The following is a 22,315-nucleotide window of genomic DNA, read 5'->3' on the forward strand; positions in this document are numbered from 1 at the left end:
AGGAGCAAAATGTTGACACTTTCTCCCCATTCAAAACAGTGAATTGACGGAAAAAGTAGATTTATCAGAGGACAAAAAAGAACAGGTGTTACATGTCAAATGAAGTGTATGGATCGTGATAGTCACAAACAAAACAATCTGAAATGTGTCATCATTGTCAGTCACTAAGCAGAGTTTAGTACTATGGTGGTCTGGGAGTCAGGGTAGACTAGGAGGGTGTAAGTTACAAGTAAACCATACTGTGATAAAAAACATAAATTTTAACAGTGCTGTATGTTGTGGCTGAAAAAATATTTGATTGATATCTAAAATCATCCGTGATGGATGAGCATAACAAAGTGACGTTGTCTGTTGTTATACAAAAATGTATCATTTGTCAACCAATGGGAATATGGGTTATGCTATGGAAGAAAGACTATGCACCCAGTGGGTACGTATGCCCTATTGACACCATCATTACCATTTTTCTCTGATTTTGCATAATGTTGACTGAGTACCTGTATCATTAAAGGTATACTGCCACCTGTTCAAATTTTGCTACAGTTACCATAGAAAGAGAAAATCTACCCAATCACAGATTTTAAGCGGGTGGCCACTTTTTAAAAACAGCGCCCTCACACGAGCATTTTGAAATACCAAGGAACGCCCCTTGGACCATATATGGGCATATTTAGATTACAGGTGACTGTATACCTTTCATGTAGTATGTGCCTTAGGGTCAATTAACCAGCCTCTCAAATTTTTGCAATATGTTTCTAGTTTTGGGTTCATTTTAAAGCTCTTGGGGTAAGAAAAGTTTCCCCATCTTAATTTTTTGAAAATCAAAAGTTTTATTTTCCCCATGGCGTTAACACAGTCAAGGCAGCCATTTTGAATTTCAAATATTGTGAAATGTTAAGTTATTTGTCTCTCCAGTACAAACATCCGCACAGTGACCCCTGATGTTTATTGGGAATTTTGTAAGAGAATGGTTGGACGTTTCAGTGAGGAAAGTTCGAGGAAAAGTTTAAGTCTTTCACTTTTGAGGTGTATGCTTCCTTAAGAAACCTTATTTATAGAGAACCACAGCACAATGTTGTTGTCTTTGCTGTGATTTATTCATGTGAGGAGTCAACAGCCCAGGCATGGCTCAAGGTTTGGAACACCTGCAGGGCAGTGAACTTTCCACTGAGATTTGTATTCCCATTGGTCAACACAGCTGTCATTGTGGACGCTACAAAATCACCATCATCAGAACATTGGCCAGCACAAATGAATCCAAAGATCAGTATTTGTAAGACGACTGTCAGGTCTCAGAGTAGTGGCCAGCAGAAATAATTTTTCTGACATAACCATAGAGATCATGCACAATGCTAGATGTATATATCACATAAACTGACTTTCAACGTAATGGAAAGTTTATAGACCACTTTCCACATAGACTTACAAGACTTACACTGCAACACCAGATGACCTTTGACCTTACCTTTCTTTCCCTGAGCAAGAATCACCATTTCATGGACTCTCTTGTATCGACTCAGAGACTTCCGAAGATCTTCAATCTTCAAATCCTATCGGATGACGGAACAAAATAGAATTCTTTGCTACCATTTTTTCATAAATTGTTTCAAGGTCTCTAAATTACCTATTTGAAATCCATCTAATGACACACAATATTTAACTGTCTACACAACAATAATTTGCATAGGTCTCCCTTACAAATTGCAATGTGCAAAATCTGAGGACATGAATAATGAAATCTCTATTGACAATGACATTATCTTCTGATTTGCATACTGAAACGATGCTCAATGCACTTTGCCAAAGAATACTAATTTGTCTTGTTCTGCACACCAGACACACTTGAAAACACTGAACACTGTATGTACTGTTCAGGTCCAAACTGCCTGTCCCAAGTCTCAAATCATCCAGTAGACACATAGAGGCATGTTCAGGACATACAACACAATGAATGTCAAATATCAGTGTTCCTCTGACAGTTTTTCCTATATTGGTCATTAGTAATTTATAACACCATTCATTATTTGTCTCCTTTACAATACAAGAATATATGAATGACACATTACACAATGTGACTGTCTTATTGACCATTGGAAGACTGCATACATGTATATAACATACATAAATGATTCAACCAAATATAAATATGTCACAAACAACAAGGAACACATCAATTTAAAAGTATTTGTCATAAACTATACACTTTGCTGTGTGCTGTGTCTATAACAATAAAGAATATGTCATTAAATTCAAGTTTCATTTTATTTTCAAGGATCGTCATTTCATTTTCAGTTAAATATGATTACAAGTAGTTAATATGTGGTGAGATTTGGTGTATGCATCTACCCCTGGCTGCAAAAGGCCCCCACATACTGGTATTGCAGTATCATTTCAATTCATTGCAGACATTGAAATATTGAATGATAAAATGTATTGTGTGTTCATACCTTTTCACTATTAGCAGCCATCAATGACTCCACTGCCTCCTTGAGTCTTGATGACTCTGAATCTGCAAGAGGAAATCAAGTCAAAGACAACCATGAAACATCATAGAACACTGAAGTGATTAAACTTTGCCATTCTTTATTAAAAAATATCATCACAAGCTCACATCTACGCCTGAAGTAGGTATTCCTGAATTGCATGACACTTGAGCAAGCATTTTTCAAGTTTTTATGCAACAAAGTTTGTACAAAGTTCATTAGGTACCAGTAGTTTGACCTTTACTTTCCCTCGATGAAGGCATCACCAGTGTAAACTGTTTGTTTGTTTTTACCATTTGATACACTGCATACTTACAAAATCCTCATTTCTACCTTTGCTATAATTACTGACACAATTTTTTTCTGACTTCAAAATATTTTTTTTTTTTCAGGAAAGGACCTGACTTCAAACAATATTTTTTCTCAGGAAAGGAACTGAATATAAATGACGACCATTATTTTTCATATTTTTCATCAGAAATGCAAGATTTGGAACAGAAATAGGCTTTTCCGGAATGTTGTTTAAGAAGAGACACCAAATGGAGTTTAATGGACTAATGATCAGATAAGAACAAGTCTTGTAGAGTTTAAAGTAGACCACAAAGATTGTTTATTTATTGAAGGTGGGTGGCTAAACCAACTGTTCAACTTCTCTTTCAACTTTTGGTTGTATTATTGCAGGCCTTGGCACTCTAATACTCCAGTTACAGTTTTTCTGTTTGATGCCAATAATGTATACAGACCAATTAGTCTTGTGTGAAACCTTGTTCCTGATTGGTTAGCTAATAGCAACTATTGATTATTGCAGCCAATCATATGGCGGCCTGAAACATTGTGACAGTGAGCAGGGGCAAGTACTCCATCAGTACAATAAATGGCACTGAATTTGATAAACTTTAGGTTCAAAACAATGATGGTGATTAGTCTAAAAATGAAAACATGAATAACAATATCTACAAGTTAGATACACGTATGTTAGATTAACACAAATAACATTCTTCAACATGCTTTGATTTCACAACGGGTGGGACACACATAGATTGTATAAAATATAATATATGCAGGTGAAAGGTCATAGCAAATTCTGAGTAATGGGCACTGACTGTACAACAAGTCAACACTGTACCAAAATTTACATATTCACATACAACTGCAGAAATAAGTAGATTTTTTGCATACTATAAATGAATTGAATTCTGGTATTCACACTTAGTTTTCTATTCCATATTGATGGTGAGCTTGAATTAGCAATGACAAATATCTCTGAAACCAAAGTTTGACTTATTGGTCTGGATTAGTCAATACAAGCACGACAAGACATCCAAACAAAGACGTATAGAGGTAATGTGCTCCTCAGAGAGTTTCTTGGCCTCTAAGATTATATTACAATTCTTTTATAGTCTACTGCTTGTGCTTGTGCATTTTGCAGTCTGGTGAGTGTAAAACGGCCAGTGCCTGCATCTATTGATGATTTTTTCACAGTTTTTGTTTTTTATGTCAATCGTAAGTTCTTGCTCTACTGGCCTCAACATGTTGAAACACCTACCATATTGCCTGTCAACATTGCACTTATATGTGTGAAATGCATCTGTTATTGTTTTCATTTGAATACTAGTCCGGACGAGAATTCACTCGTCAACAATAACAATGCAGTTTACACATGTACAGGCTGAGTTTACAAGTTGAATACTGGGTATCTCAACATGCTTTGGGGAGTAGAACAAGAAAAGCGTTATAGTCCTCACATACAAAAAGAGAAAAAAACATCCAAAGATTGGCAAAGTTACAACTAGTAACCCTTCAAACATGTGAAAATAATATTTTTTTTATTTTCTAAAAAAGCAAAATTTCATTAAATTTAATTTTCCTGATAGAGTAATAACCAAGAGTATATTGACCATTCTGAATTCCGAATGGATATTTTCCGTGTAGAAAGTTTGAGGAAAAGTTTGAAACTTCCACTTTGAGGCGCACATTACCGCAATCAGCTAACTATGGAAAAGCAAACACCATGTAGCAAATCAAATGATATTGGTACGCTGATAGATAATTAATGAGTTTTTGGTTAGTTCAATCACAGGGCTATCGTCACAGATATTGTGGCACACATTGTGAGTGATTGATTCATACACAAGCTCTAAATCAGGTTATGAAATCTAACGTCTTTCCCATGCTGGCGATTGGCCAGGCCAATCCAGTGTGTTTTTGCTTACATTTCTGCCTTAATTTTACTTGCAAGAAAGCAATTTCTTCTGTAGCAAAGAAACATAAAAGACAGTGGCACACCAAAGGGTCATAGGTCAATCAAAAACAAATATTACAACAGAAATTTACACAGCCAGTGCAAAAGGTGATAATTAACCAACAAACAAACTTAACGCTGTATTTCTGAACTACCTACTGCCAGTAGCTACACATAAGTGTTGAATACTGGGATTTTATTGTATATGTAGGTGGAAGTTAAATTAAACTAGTTACAAACTTTACATTTATCATCACAAAACAGAGAAACATCAATTAATAATCAGATGATTTGTTAACAAATATAACATCTGCATTGCCAATGAAATGCATGCGTAAATATGGTTTGTTTGAAAATATGTATGCTTAAGGCTCATGTAGTTAGGAGTTTGACAGCTTTTTCTAATTGAGAAAGAGTTGACATACGTACAAATAAATATTACAGTAACAAACATTTTCATTTTTGTTATTCCATTCTGTTGGTTTAAAATACATTTTCAAACATTTCGCGAATTGAACATTGAGTTTTTGAGTTGAATGATCAGAACCAACAGACAATTAATTCTAAGACAATTGTTTGTGAACATGAAAATTAATGTTGTATTGCATTTCATATACCAGCCAATTTTTTTCTTCCACACTAGTGTATACAAAATACAAAATATCTTGTCATTACCTTTTTCCAGGCTGGCTGATGCTTCTTTCACCTTTTTCATAAGAGCAATTTCTCTTTGCAGTTTCTCTATATCTTCCTCTCTCTCTTTCAACTGGACTTTTGTATCTGCAAGTTCATTCTGGAGATATAAACCCAACACTGCAATCACAATTCTGCATGGTACCATGATATCTGATCACACAAGTACAGGAGTACATGGTTGATCATCATGTCACTTTCATTAACCCTTTGCACCCTGACCCCTGGTACTCTATGATGTCATCGGACATTTATGTCCGAGTCGGGTTCAAAGGGTTAATACCAGTATATCTAACTGCACTTGGGCATTATGACAAACACTACAAAGAAAACTGACATGGTTGTCCTACCACATTGAAAGACAGAAGCATACAGTAATCATATTATTTATTCTTTCCTGTACATCCTACCCTACACTAATTCACATAAAACTTACTATTTTCTGGTAGCACTTACAATTTGCACTCAGAAAATCAACGTATAATGTTCTTCTATTTATTTCTGACCGCTCTTTTTTTTAAATTTACTAATTTTGTGGTCTTTGAAATAAAACTGGCAACACATGCTGTTCCACTTAAACTTGCCATACTAAGACTGTTCACAGAAAAACTTACTACACAGCCATTGTTACAGAGAAACTTACAACACAATCTTTTTATAGTAAAACTTACCATTACAATCTCTCGTGGTAAAGCTTGCAACAAATTTTGTTACAGACAACCTGTTTATGTTAAAATCAAAGGCAAAATCTTTTTTGAAAATTTTTACATAACATTTCTTGTAAAACTGACTATATCACTCATTCTGTTCACACTTACCATAGATTCCTTCAGCCTCTCATCTGGTTCCTTCTCTGTTGAAGCAAGTTTTATTTTCAGATCTGACAATTCAGCCATCAACTCCATTTTCTCTGATTCCAGTGCGGCTTTGCTGGTTATTACCTGAAACAACAAAAAACAAATGTAACACCACAAATTGAAAAGAAGTTCCCGAATTTTTCCTCCAACTACATTTTCGGTTTGAAAAAAATTTCAAGATGATAATTTCTCATTCTGGTGTTATTTGATACAAGATAATATCCATAGTTAGCAAAAATAATTTTTTTTTCTATTGTGTTTGAAGGAATGTGGTTTTACCATTGTGCATTTGTCATTTCAGAGTACCTTTTTAGTATGAGTTGTATTTAAACAACATGAAATCACTATGAAGTTATATGATGATAACTATTGGTACATGTCTCCATCCGATTGCAAAACAATTATTGTGTGTTCTGGATCAATGATTCAAAAAATGGGGTTTATCTGACAAGGCTAAATCAATATTAGAACTCTTGATAACGATATGAAACAAATTGAAGAAAATTTTCAGTAGCCACTGTGGCAAAAACAAAAGTACTTTGATAATAAACTTTCTGTATATTCTTCTAATAGCAGCAAGGGTAGAGAGTTTGTTCACCTGTTGTAACATTTCTTCAGTTTTCCCAAGATTCTCCTGCGTGTCTTCCAGTTCTTTTTGAAGTTCTTGGACACTGCTGGCTTGACCTTTGACCTGTTCTGTGAGTACACTGATTTGCAATAACAGGGATTCCTTGTCCCCTTCCATGCTCTGAATCTTCTCTTCATAGTTGTCATGGTTACATTCACATGAGTGGCCATTTGTCTAGGAGAAGCCAAATTTACAGAGTGTATCAAATGTTTACCCGGCAAAGGCTGAAAGCTGTTCCATGGAATTTGTTCAAGGAAAATCATATCCATTACTTTTGGAAATGTATATAGACATGTAAGTACCGTATGAGGAACAGATCTCTTCTCAGAAGATGAAAATAGCCATGCATACCACTGTACACTATTTCGACAGGCAATGAGATGACATAGCATTACTCTTATCAAAATTATAATTTCTTGCACTTATTAACAACACAGCTTGGAAAGAAAATATGTATCAAATTCTGCTGATAGTAATAACCATGGGGCATCATGGCGATAGATTTCCAACCACCAGATGTGAAACCAAAAGTGAGTTGAAAAAGAAAGTAAAAGCTTTGTCAAAACAATGTATACAATATGTAATGTTACTGTTGACAAATGCATTCTAGTTGAGATTAAAGTCATTTTGTTGTCAACAATAACAATGGATGTTACACACATCCAGGTTGACACTCCGGTTCAAGAATTGAACTTTTGGCATTTCAAAATGATATCAGGGTAGAACAACAAAAAACATTATTTCAAGGATGAATTAAAAAAATGGAAAGTACCGTACATTTAAAAGATCAGTTAACGGAGCTTTGAGTTTACCAAAATTGAACCGATAATAGATGTGTATGGAATCTCACACACACTGAGTTGTTAATACAGTAATGCTATCACTGAGTACAGCTTGGAATTCCACTCATACCATCGTGTATAATATCTCTAGTACATCACACTTCACATTTCAAACCACATAACCCACATCCATCACTGCAAATTGATGTCAGATCACATTCACCGAGATCTTTGCAAGCACTGGCCTTTGAAAAAAAACCCATGTCAACCGGATCAAGCTGTAAAAATATTACAACTTGTTACGACCAGTGTTGCTTGATGAAGAACACATGACACTTGGGAGTCGTACTTTGCAAACAGTAGCAAAACAATCTCTGCCCAGGACAAATGCAGTTGATTTACATGGACAGGGTAAAAGTATTTGGACAAACATCGCTGGTGTGATCATAAATCTAATCAAATTCTCCATATTTTAAATGTCAGTTTCTGAGTAATTATTTTGTCTTTAACCTTTCTGTGACTGAAATCTAGCCTATTTTTACAATACATCGACAACTCATCTTTGAATGCATATGCAAGCATCATGCTAATTATGCTGTATTCAATAAATCAGTTTATATTTTTTCTATCAACTTTGACACTTAATTATTAACATATTCATCACAACTTTGTTCTGTTCATAACCAGGCTTGAAATGATGAAATTCAATTTTTTCCATGACAGAAAATGAAAAACATACATATATGCATTGATACACACAGATAGACATGTTGACTAAATCCCATAGGTATGCATGCCTGCATGTATATAAAGTGGGAGTTAAAAATGGGATGTTTTTTACTAGCAGATAAATATTGAAAGACACAAATGACAACTTATATATACATGCAAAGACATCAAGAACTACTGTACACATAATTTTACTCTTTGACCCCATTTCCTTGTACACAGACCCCCGTGTCCATTTTGAAAACAGTGGCACAGAACCAACCCTTGGTGATGAAATGGTACAAGGATTCTGCTTGAGACTACAAAGTTTCTAAGAATACCAAAATGTGCTGTACACAGTATTTATAATTCATTGTTAGATATAGATGTAAAATGACATATATGATATTCAATGTACTGTCTCTTATTGGCCTTGTAAAACACAACATGGCCTACATGTAACCAGTACATAACACTGGGGCGGCTGTATAGTCTACCTGAAAATTAAGTGACATTTGTATCATATACTCTGTTCCAAACTAAAGATGATGCATAGAAGTACTGATGTAGCATGAAACTTTTCCTGATATTTGATGATTGTGTGTGTGCAGGGGGGACGGAGGGGAGGGGGACCTGTCTTCCTCTCTCACACGTCTCGTAAAGCAGTGCAGACTACATTACTACAGCTCCGGGTGACACCCTGTTTGTCTGGTGTCTTGTCGTCCTGCAAATATCAGAGTGGTGCAAAACCTAGGAAGTTCCAGTTGTATGACACTGAAAATGGTCATGATTATTTTAACCCTTTGAGTGCCACATTTTTTCCCTCCAAAATTTTATTGCAACATTTTGTAGATTTTTGCATATTTTTCTGTAATTTTGTTATACATTTGGACTGAATTGACATGATATCATATTGGCTTCAGTTTTTTATGACAATTTCTGAGAAAATCTGAAAGAAGTTGTTTGAGTTTCATTTTACAAAGGTTGACAAAAATTGACGTTGGCACTCAAAGGGTTTTAAAGAGTGCAAGCTTGTTAGATGTATACATGTATTCACTGTGATAGAAATCAATGTTCTCAGTGGTCTGCTGAGTGTAGACTAGACTAGCATTTATATGCATCCACAGGGGTTCTATATCAATTCAGGTAGAGAATGCACATAATTGAAATGCCTTACTTCTCTCGTTAGTCCATGTCCTTTCGAAATTCCTACCGCCTTTGAAAAACTGCTTTGATTAATAATTGGTGAAATGGCTGTCACCATGGTCTTTAAAACATGAATGTAATGAGTATTAAGTTTCAAATGATCACTAGTCAATATTAATTTCCTATGCATGAATTTATACTGCCATAAATTTTAAGCCACTACTCACTGTTACTGATTTAAACCACAAACACCTGTTTCAAACATATTTTTGTGGTGCTTTTAATAATTATGTATTTACCACAATACATTAATACAGTATCATATTTGTGATGGTCACTGGTATGCTCTGCACAGGCATTTGCTGAAAGTATACATATCCTTTGCAGGGAGCTTGACATTTTCATGTTTATCTTCCAACTGTTCCCAATGTCATGTTATATAAACACTGATGCAATATGGCATCATACTTTGACCTTGATGAGGTCTCTGGGAAGGGTCTTCAAAGAAACCTACAAACACTGATGCTGCACTTAACTTACATTTATTTCCTGATGGTAATACAGGAATTTGACAATCTAATTAGATAGTGCCAAACATAATAATTGCAAAATATCATATTTTTTCTTGCACCCTTCATTTCCTGCCCATGGAATACACTCAATTCAACTACGCCGGGTACTGGGAGCAAGGGTCAGGGCAACTGTAAAATGAAGTCAAAATAGTTATCATTTCATCTTGACACTGCATATTTATACATGTACTGGTATTAACCCTTAAAGGCCTATACTCTATGGTATATATAGGGTAGCTCTGATATGTGTAAGTTACCAGAAAGTCAGGCCTCACTAAGGGTTAACCTGTCTTTGTACAGTGAAACCAACTATTTTCTTCATTTTTTCAAACTTTATTTCACAGAGTTGGAAGACTTCCTGATTCATACAAGTTTTAACTGGACTTGAATGATGATATAAAGTCAACCCAAAGTCGCTTTAAAAAAAAAAAGGTTGATGGATGCTCTCTCAATATTTTGTGCAGCAACTGCAAGGACCATGTTATTGGTCTGTGGGATCAACATCTGAAATACACCGGAAAGGTTTAATCACTTCCGCAGCAGGTCTTCTATCTCATTCCCCCGGAAGGCAGCGGGACCATAAGCAGTTAACATGACAGAGATTAGAGTTGTAATGAGAAGGCAAACATCATGGACAGTATCAAGGGAATGAAAAGTGAAGGAATGGAATGTACCCACACAGTGATACATGGTAGGTTCAGGCAAAAACAGACTGGTGTAATACAGATGGTAATGATGATGGTGCATAGGAACAGGGTACACACCTAGGAATGAAATGGTGTTTCACAGGTTTCCATATATGAATCTATTCTATGCACATTTCAAGAAAAGTGGACTCAGTCTTCATTATATTACAAACCTGTCTATTTTAAGGGGGCCTTTCATAATGTAAATGAAAACAGACCCTCTAGGATGATGTTAAACTGTAATACATCTAAGATGCTAGTATTTTCCAATCTTGTGGTATATTTTTAAACTTGCAATAAATATTTATCAGAATGTACACTATGCAGGCTTCATAAACCAATGGCACAACATGTTGATGCCCAGAATTATAAACTCAATGTATTTTAGGCACCATGAGGAGGTCTTACTTTTTTTTACTTGATGAAGGAGAAACTCTGATGCTGCGTCAAATGAAGGAGAAATCTCACAAACTGACCTGGACAGCTTTGTCAAGTCTGTGCTTCTGCTGCTCCATGCCGAGAAGCTGTTCAAATCGCCACAGGGCGACGCTGAATGATAGAAACGCCGGAAAAGATAACCAGGACTCCAATGACATGGCTGCAAGATAATCCCGTATGCACGAGTAATCCTGGATACCCGATATGAGACGGAAGATTTGATGGGGCCTGCCCTGACCTATGGCTGGCTACTGTCTGTAATTGGCCTGAAACACAGCCACTGCGTAACGTCGTGTTCTTGAAGAATTCCAAGGAGACGCAATGGGTGTCCACATGTAATCCCTTGCAACTGCAGTTCAGGTCACTCGCGGAATACTTCTGACACACGTTCCAATTTAACTTCCTTAATTGATAGCTCTTGTTTAGTGTTCCAAAAAGACCGCACCATGCGGTGCTTCTATATAACATACAAGAGATGTCTTCTTGACTGGCGCGATTGCAGTGTACTTGTTCCCAATCAGTATGTTAGATCAGTTTGTCAGATGCAACGAGTGAGACATGAATTATTTCAAAAACTTCCTTTCTGCACCACAACAATCTGGATTTTTTAAGGCCACAAGATAATCAGGGCAGTTCTTCAGTGGCACTCTGCGCTGAAACTTTCAAAAGTTGACGCAGCAAGTTTCAAAATGTCTGACCAGTGAAATGGACATGTTACCCTTGTTTAGTTGCAAGTTCTGCTCAGACGGAATATGATTCCCTCAGCTGAACTTGAAATCAGGACTTTGCTTTTATGAGGCCTTCTGCCTTCTTCTTTGACAAGATTATTTTTCCCAGGACAATATTTCGTATTGCAATGATACACAACTGTATCTTGGTAGCTGGATCTGCTACCCTGGAAAAAGTTACTGTTGATAATTTTGAGAATGGTTTAAATGAGCTCTAACTGTAAGATCCTGTCCTCTCGCAGAATAGAACTTCCAGATGCAAAACTTGAATTATGTTGAAAACTGAGAAGTCAGCCATAAGGTTACACACAATTTTGGGGATTTCAGATTTCAAATTCACTTTTGTGGTCACTGCATCTGCTGAAATTCTGTTTAAAGTACACTCACTTGCTTAACTGGCACAACTCTACACTTGTGATGAAACCAGTCAAAAACTGTGTAATTCAGAATAACAAACCATCTCAGTATAAAGCTGTACTTTTTCAGTATTTAGGACCTATATACAACAGTCAAATGACTAAAACCAAGCAGTTCTTTTTTGTTGATGGCTGCAGGTACTGGTATATTGACTATATTCTATTAATTATATTTATCTGACCTCAATTGACCTTATGACTTAAGTTTGCCCGTGAATGCGTGAGAACATAAATTTAGTTAATGACATCTAGAAAGAAAAGCATCCGTGGGGCTCTATCCCAAAAGTATACAATGAAATTACTGAATGATACAGAAAGACCTTGACAGATTATGTGAAGGTGACTGAGACAGGATTTCTAGTTTTAATCTCTGGTAGACTGGGCATAGAGTGTCCATATGCTGATAAATCTTGTATTGCTTTACTTCCAGACAGCTGATAGAAATGTTATCTCTCCCAGTTACTATGCTTGGAAACCTTGAAAAGATCCCTGTCTTGAATTCCAACACGACCAGTTCAATTTGGCTTCATCTATAGACCACTTAAACAGCATTATATAAGAATATGGCACTGGTTTCAGGTTGAGACTCACAAAATGTGCATAAACTCACAAAATCTTCTTGAAATATAAAGGTATAATCACATCATCCACTGGACTTTGCGGTGCTTGTCAGGATTCAAAAAGTGACAGTATTCAATTCAGCTGTAGACAGTTCTTCTGGTAAAATTCTTCCAGCGTTGTTGTTGTCTTGGCCTTGGCATCCAAGGCTCACAGTGACAGTGGTACAATTTTCTGACTTTTAGTTCACAGGAATAAGAATGACACTCAATTCAGCTTCAGCTTCTTGGCAAGACTTGCAATGAATCACTTTGATCCAACACTGACTGGAGTGAAGTCAAATACACGAAGTCAGAATTCTCATCACGTAAGCTGACGGAAGAGAACGTATCAACAGCTGTACATAATATCCAAAACGTGATGCATAAGTTCATCTGCTCCCAGTAGCCTTCCTATTTATCTGTAAAGAAGTTTAACTTTTCAAAGCCAGTGGTTTATTGGCAGAAGTCAAATGTAAACAAACTTTACAGATGACATCAGAGAGTATGGATTTTCACACCAGTCAAAATTACCCTGGCATCATGAAATGTTTGGATTTCTGATTCCTAAAATACCACAGTTGATCTGCTACCCAAGTCAGGTATTTTGTCTACTTGACATCTCTACCATCACATGTTAGGAGCTTGGCATTCAAACTTTTGAAAAGTTGATGAGTTTCACTGCTACCCTGATTGACAAACCAACAGAGATGCCGTACAGGGTAGACTGCAAAAGCATTCCAAGCGATGCTACAAGAGCACACAAATTTCCAGGAATTGAAGTTTGCAGCAATGAGTGCTCTGGAAAAATCCAGGAAAATAGAAAGTAGTGTAGTAATCACATATACTGGAAGATACCTGTACTGGTATACTTGAACACATGTATCTCTGCTGTTATACCGGGAATATCAAAGGTAAAATATCCACATTAAATTTAGATGAGATTTCAAAAATCCATGTGTGGAGACTGGAATAGCTGCAAATATCAACGACATCACCTTTGCCAATCTGCCCAAATATTACACTGTAGCTGTCGGCCTGGTAAACCTTGCAAATAGGAATATTGAAGCCCTGTCTCCGGTTACAGCCACCAGCAGTGTGTTCACAAAACAGTCAGCCAGCTCGCTACTTGAGAATTCCTTCTTAAATCCTGATACTGGATTGGATTCCATGGAAATCGGCCAGCATCTGGCATATAACGTCACCCAATAAAAACACAATTATATCTCTGCGATTTCTATCCTGGGTAATACACACAGACATCCCACAGTTATCGCAGTCTGCTAACCTCAAAGGACCCTCCAGACAATCACTAGGAAATGGAGCATTCCGGAGTGAACTCCACCAACGGAATGTTCCAAAATTAGCCTTTTCTCAGTGATTCAGTGTTTGCTTTTACACAAACCACACTGTGCTTACTTCTCAAGCATTTGAAGAGCCTTCGCAAAAACTTTAGGAAATAAATATCCAGAACCAAATAATAGAACATATATGGGCAACAAACTGTGCAATGATGTAGAAACCCCCATAAAATGTTACAATCTCTTCAGATTAACCAGACATTTAATATTTCGATCAAAAACAGGAAACAAGTTTGTTGTACATCAAACAGATATGAGAACATTGACACTGACGGGGAATGGCAATTATTCTCCTCCTTAGATTTGAAGACTATTATTTCAAACCTTCAAAGTTACATGTCAACTTTTGTCTGTCTGTTTGACTTCACTGTTAAATGTACACAATTCCTTGTCAAACGGCTATGGAGTTTAAAAAACCCTATCAAAAGGATTTGCAGGGCATTGCATACTTGGACATACCACCATGTAAAGAAAAGTCATGCATAAACAAACCTCAAGGGGTTTCTCTGTACTGTGCAATTACAGTGGTGAGTTTTCACCTTGGCATTCTCTGATGAGAGTACTGCAACGTTTGCTTTCCACCTACAGGCCTAGTTTGGGAGGATCATTGCCACTAATGTAAGTGTACTGTAAGTGTTGGGTTATCTCTCAAAGAAGTCTACCAACAAACAGATGGTAGTCTAGATTATCAATAATTTCACTTGATATACACAAACAGATACTGAAAATATCCTAATCCTTCTAGAACTCCTGTCTTACAATCCAATGGTTCCTTTGATGGTAAAATCTCTTCTAACTGATGATATACCACTGGCACTAGTGTTATTGATGGAGCTGGGTATTAATAATTGATGACGATAACAATAATTGATAACGAATGTTGCTGTAGCTTTTCTCGTAGGTGAACAGAGACAATAATGCTACTGAGACCAATAACCTTTGACCAATAACCTTTGATAATTGCAACACTAATACTATTTTTGTTTTACGGAAGTACGCGCCTTGAAGACTGACAGACTTAAACTTTCACGTAAAACTTTCCATAAGAAAATTTTAAACCATTTCGCTTGCAATACACTAAGTGAAAGCACTTGCACACTTTACTGCAGTACTGGTCTACTGAAGTTTCTATACTCATAATTCAGGGGTATTCAAATACCGAGTTGATATCCTCACCACTCACCACTAACTTTCTAATGACTAAAAAGTTAGTGTTCCTTATGCAGCAAAACAAAACATGAAATAAACATCTGGCAAAACAAAATTGGCAAAATTGGCAGCAATCTTACTGACACAAGCCACATTTACAGAAAAGACATTTTAAATTATTGATGCACAGAGAGTTATGATACATGTATGCCACTGATCAAAAAGAGCATAAAGGTAAAATAAATGCAATGACATTTTACACACTGTACATCTTTACCCACTGTAATCTAGCATTACTGTCAGCAAAGGAAAATAGCGGCAAAATGATACGTATGGATATATACACTATCAACGGAGTATCAACACCAAGTTCGTGCAGTTCATGAAATACATGTATTGTGAGATGCATTATCTACATTGACACAACTGGTACTTGGATCTTGTTCTTACCAATGGTGACAAAAGTTCTGGATACCTCCACTGAGTGTTTTTGGAAGCAGTAGAGAAATATAAGATGAACTCAAAGTTGTCAGTGTAAAGCATAATCAAGTTTTAACTTTACAAGAATTATCTTTATCTGTCATCAATGTTTCACAAAACACAGTTATGTGCTTTCTCCTTTTCTCATTTTATGTGACATTGAAGATAGCACTGTACAAATATTACTGAATTTTTGAGTGAGTGTACGATGTTATGCCTAGGCATTCTATCTAAAAGGTGGCCTTCATATGTTGATAGAGGGCGCTCTTCATAATTTAGCAGAACATGTTGACCTATTCTGGTCGTGACAAGTTGTTTCTGCTCTGTGGTATGTAAATTTTTCCCTTTTCAAGGATTTGGTTAGAGTGGCATTGAGAAGTTGCAGGTACAACACAGATGACGTGATAAATCTTACCGGTAGCAGGTGTCCACTTTGTAACCATTTGACGATGTAGTTACTAGTGGCTTCAGGCACTTGGTTTCTGGTGGAAGCACTGTCCAGCATCTCCTCTGCCAGCTCGATCGCCTCTCGTAAATCTTCAAGAAGCTTCAAAATTTGGACAGAGTTCTCCTCTGGGCTGATTGACTTCTCTGAATCCAAAATGCCATTTTGATATTCCACTTTAGTTCCTTCAGTAAAGAAAACATGATGAATGTATGTCAATATTGAAAAGGTCAATTACAGCAGAATTCAGTGAGCTTCTTTTGTTTATTAACTTATTGAACTCTTGAGGGCACTGTCACACCAACAGCTTTATTGACCATTTCACCCTGGGATGAAATGGTTTTATTTTTGGAAAAAGATAAATTTATTCGCAACTTTGTTGAAATAAAGTTATCTTTTTCAAAAACAAAACCATTTCACCTCTGTGCCTCTGTAGAGGTCCACTTTGGCAGTAGCAAACAATGGGATCAGATCAAACCATGGCATTGAAAGGGTTAATCAGTGTATCTTATCAAAACATAATCGTTACAAGTAGATAGTGTAGCTGCTTGCAATTAAGTTTAACCCTTTGAACATAGCTGGATTATAGTACATACATACATGTACGACAAAACCCACAGCCATACAATGAACTTTGACAAGTCAGATGACTTTGAAACTCAAACTGCAGTTTACAATGAAAACAATATCATAATGAACACAGAGAGTATTTTTTTATTTACTATTGAGTTACTCAACAATGCTGGGACAACCTTCTTTGCTGTACAGCAAACCGGACAAGTAATGGCCAGACTCACCAGCTATAATATCATCCATCTGTTCCAGGGCTGCAGCCAGCATTTCACTGGCTTCATTTCCCGAGGAAGACATTTCTGGGCGGAAAGTCAGCGAGTACAGCTACAGCTACCTCCTTGGAGTTATTCAGTTACAAATCTTGCAGGGAAAACATGGACGCCTGTCTAGACTCTAGGCACTGCACAGTAAAATATGGCACAAACGCTATCACTAGTTCCTGGTATGCAAGCATCCAAAGCTAACCTGTGAAGAAAATGATACAAAGATGAAATTTCATTAAGACTTGTGAATTCTCAACGAGTCTTCCTTTTGTTAGATCAGAGGAACTGAAAAAGTCATAGATAGAAATCCACCACACAATAGATTATGAGCAAGGCTGTACTTGCCCTGCACATGCTATTTATTCAATCTCATATACTACTCTAGACATATACTAAGCTGAAGTATGTGTGTTGTATTATGTACACGCTTTTACTGGAATGCCAATCCAACTGGAACAGAATGGTCCATCCAGGGACTATTTTATGAAATGTGATAGTAGCATAACAAACAAAAGTATAAACGACACAGTTTTTGTTCTAGGAAATACTAGTAACAACAATGTAGTGAACTCAATACATTTGATTTTGTTTCTATTTTTTTCAATTTGGTTATAAATGAAACAAATTTCTGTTTCACTTTGTGTTTCGTAAAATGACATACCTATATAATGCACAATGAAAAAGGGAAAGAGTATGAAAGCATGATATGCCCTGTTAACAGAGCACAAATATTTTATCATAGTACATGTGCCAAATCCTTGAAAGCTACAGACTGTCAACATCCTTTGACAATATTTACTCTGTGAGGTCATTACATAGAACATGAACCTAGCAGGTCAGCAATGACTTCATCAGGTCATTAAAGGTCACCTACTCTGTATTGACCTCTAAGGAAGTTAAATACTTTTTCATGGTCGATTTATACCAATTAGTATCATAGCGGTTGACATGTTTTGACCTACATTGTGTGCATTCCCGGCGATTTACAAACAGTGGAAGAGTCTGAGTATGTGGAAAAGTATGGAAAAGTACAATTAAAATGCAAAGTGTAGAAGTTATACATGAAAAGTGGTTTTGTGAAATTTTTACAAGTTGTTGCAGATGTACACCAAATATCTTGATAAACTAGCTTTCTATCAACAACAACTTAAGTCCGAGTGTGTTTTTAATATTTAAAACACAAGATCAGTTAGTCCTTGGTTTACAGAATAGTTGAATCATACAGCTGAAGTAAATATACTATTACTGGTTGCTCCAACTGTTGAAAAAGTGCATTTGCTGTACATGCACTTGTAATATACTGCCTTACAATACCCTAATGACAGACAAAATATTTTATCACTTTATTGAATTTATTTTGTTGAAAAACCAAACTCATAATAATTGACTTAAATAGGTCAAAACCAAATATATACCATAATTGGTTAATGTTAGAAACACTGCTAATTCTAATTTATATTTGTTGGGGGGGGGGGAGAGAAACAAACTATAAGTTGAGCTTACTGTATATTGTGTGTACATTTAAACCGTAGCTTACACTGTGTGAAATATCAGATCCCACATGGGGTCTTACTAACCTAAGGGGAGACATATATATCCATGCACATTTGTAGCAGAACTCCTGGGGAGCCAACGCATCGTTAAAATTTCATTAAAATCTCATCTGATCATCCAAAGAGAAATAAACTCAGTAGGTTTGGTCCAATTAGCGATTGTCAGTTTCTGGTTTCACACCGACAATATACTGTACATGTATATATATATTGTATGCTGCTTATGGATATCCCAGAATGCTGGTGGATTAATTACATCTCTATTTTATAATGTCTCAGTGTCTGGGAGACATGTGATGTAAAGCTTTCTCACTTTCCCTCCTTTTAGTCCAAGTTGAAAATCTTCAGAGAGGAGATAAGAGTTTAACCTTTACATGTATTTCTTTACAATTTTAAAATATCCATATCAAAATTAGACACAACTTTTTTCAGTCATTAGTGACTCACAACCTAATGGTGCTTCAGAAGATGCACATTGCTAACAGATATTGTCTGTATCCAGTTATAGATGTTCAAATAGCATGTTATATTATCCTAAATCTGACCAATGCCATTGAAATATATTTAATCCAGTTCAATATGACTTTGTACAAACATGTACATTCAAAGAAATCAGAACTATTAAATCGTACATCAAATTTAATTGCCATACGTGTAAAGGCCGTACTGTACATGTATGTATTATGTGGATCCCATTTACAAGAATTTTACACAAAATGAACACTCACTGGTGAAACTACTTACATCTAAATGTGGAGCTACAAACAGACTACATGTTTGCCTGTGTCATATCACACTGCATGTAATTTTATACAAAATACTGAACATCACATTATATACATGTAGCGGCACAATGCATTGTACATACAGCTTTATGAACATAGGCCATAACAGAAATCATAAACTGGATCAAACGACTTATTGTCTGTGTGCCAGGTCACGGGGCAGGGGCAAGACTGTTCACACATATTCATGGGTAATTAATTGACAAAATCTTGGCAGAGTTTAAATTTCCCTATTTGTATCAAATTTCCATCTAACAAGCCATAATTGAAAGGTCAATAAACTTTGACATTATCTCAACATATGTTGCTGATTTGAGGACTAATTGGTTTAAACCACTGGGTCATGACCTCTTAACGCCTTGTCTCAAGTTTACAGTTGTCCTATGTTACAATTCACTCACACTCACTGTGTTCCCACTAGCCAAACCAACGCCGCCGGTAACTAACGGTTTTGATTGGTAAACACCTGTGGATTAACCCTTAATCTATACTTATGTCCATACACGGAATTTCCTCCGGTGTTTTGAGGAAAACACCGGTGTTTTGCGCCCTCTACGTTCAATATATGTCTATAGTACAGGTTGGATATAAACAACAATGGCGGATGTCCAGGACGCAACTGTAGCGGCGTGTCTCCTGTATTTTCACCTTCATATGCGATCACTTCTTTAAACTTTGCTTTAAGGGCCTTCACTTTTCTGTGAATCTGATCGGCACTTCTGTTCAGTCCCTTTGCCATGGCTTTCTCTGCTAATGTACGATACACTAAGCTGTCTCTTGACGTGCCGTCCATCATCTGTTGAATCCCAGAATCTTTCCAGATGGAAATCAGGAGGGCTACTTCATCTTCCGACCAGTTATTTCCCCTGAAAGCTGAGGACATTGAACGGGAGCGAGAGATCTGTTGTCTTCCATGGTTCGTGTCGAGTCCAGCTATGCGTACTGTGCACTCGAGCTGATAGGTCAGAGGTAATGTTTTGGACAAAAGTTTGTCGTGAGAGGGCGTTTACACCGTCGTTAACCGTTCTGACACACAATTTGCGTCGGCGCGCCGTTGCAGGTCTGACGAAATTCGACGCCGTAGATCGACGCCGTCGCAGCAGCACCGTCGTTAACTGTTCTCACACGTGGTTTTCGTCGTTGTTTACCATAACAACGGCGTTCACAACGTTGTTAAATGCTGTGTCAGAACGGCCCTAATGTCAAGGGCAAATGTAGTTGTCAAAAACTCTGGGTCACTTCTCACTGTGGTGAGAAAAACAAAGTTTCCTGAATGTCTAGTGAATTTCCAGACTTTTCAAACACATGCTGATGGAGGGAAAACAGCCATATACTGAAAAGGAAATGTTTATTCTCATCAGAGAACCTTGAGAAAAACAACGGTCTATGTTCTCATCCTGACAAAATGAGGTTTAAGTGTATAGTTTTTTCAGACTTCTATGATACCAAAAGCACATTTAAAGACCACTGCAAAAGGGTGCAAGTCGTAATTTCAATAGTCCAGGACCTCTGCTAAGTTACGGTGTATGCCATGCGTCCTTTGAAGCGTAGCATAGATTGTAACCAAGGAGAAGTCCCAGACTATAGTTTCAAACCCTGAGATTTCTTTTCATGAGCTACATGTACATGGAAACGAGAAGACCATCGCGGTAGTTCTCTCACTTGGTATCACCTTTACTCAAAAGAGTATACTTTAGTTCTGGAGGAAAAAGGCCACACTTCAACATAACGCTTCACTAGTTTTGCATGGTTTATATGTCACCCTTCCACACAATGCCAGACGGTCACTTCAAATATAATGTATCTCTAGAACCAGTCTGATTGATTCCAGACTCTTCCTATTGCTGTTGTAGTGGTGGGAGATTTGATCCACTCACTGTCTCTCTTTCATAGTTACAGCTCATTTGATCCAAAACTAATTAAATTCCATCCATGGATGCAAACCAGCATTTCTAGGATTTCACTTGGTTATTAATATCAAGAGCTGGCATTGTTTTTCATCATTTGTACACAATGAACATCCACACACTCAATACAGAATTAACCCTTTGAGCACCAAAGACAATTTTTGTCAACTTTAGAAATATACCCCTGTCACCCAATACAGAATACAAGTATCAGCGACGATGATTGCAAACTTCATGTACGACGACGTGTTCATCTACTGCCAAAGTTTTAACTCTCTGCAAAAAACTCACAAGTACATGTAACAAGTAATTTTGGCATGACTGCAGCTAAAACTAGTTTACTCTTGCTAGTGGTATGCAGATTTCTATAAATAACACAACTTCTGAAACATCGCATGGCACACACTGCATGTTCATATTCTTGGCAAAATTCAATCTTGTTGATTATGTGTCACCCACTTTGGTCACGGCATACCCTTGCTGCGAATCCGTAGCCTCTACCACTCGGGTTAGGTTGGTCATTGGCCCCACTCCCAGCAGAACACGTCAAGGAGTGGCAGGGTCGTTTTCGCAGCAAGGCATACCCCATAGAAACTCATATTTGCAATTAAATTGTTTTGTATTCATTCTGTCATCGTAAAATTTCACGAAGAAAAATAATTTAGGTTATACTGCTTAGTATTGTACATCAATATTATTGTAGCCTAATGCAAGATACCAGTATGTGAAACCGAAAATTAATAATATGATATCATGTTGCCTTGTCAACTCTATTGTTGTCGTTAATGTGAACTATTTCATCCATCCCATTTATGATATTCTAT

At 36.8% G+C, this 22,315-nt stretch overlaps 1 protein-coding gene across 1 annotated transcript in view; it reads right to left on the bottom strand.

Annotated features, from left to right (window-relative positions):
• LOC139131607 (liprin-beta-1-like) overlaps positions 1-22,315 on the bottom strand; it is a 71,251-nt gene that overhangs the window by 29,884 nt on the left and 19,052 nt on the right. Inside the window, 8 exon segments of the mRNA XM_070697733.1 lie at positions 1,466-1,550; positions 2,448-2,509; positions 5,401-5,518; positions 6,237-6,359; positions 6,874-7,077; positions 15,936-15,965; positions 16,381-16,595; positions 17,208-17,448. Of these exon segments, the coding sequence (XP_070553834.1) occupies positions 1,466-1,550; positions 2,448-2,509; positions 5,401-5,518; positions 6,237-6,359; positions 6,874-7,077; positions 15,936-15,965; positions 16,381-16,595; positions 17,208-17,280 (910 nt within the window). The 5' untranslated portion in view covers positions 17,281-17,448.

This window comes from Ptychodera flava, chromosome 1 (assembly GCF_041260155.1).
Source record: "Ptychodera flava strain L36383 chromosome 1, AS_Pfla_20210202, whole genome shotgun sequence".
Classification (NCBI taxonomy): Eukaryota; Metazoa; Hemichordata; class Enteropneusta; family Ptychoderidae; genus Ptychodera; species Ptychodera flava.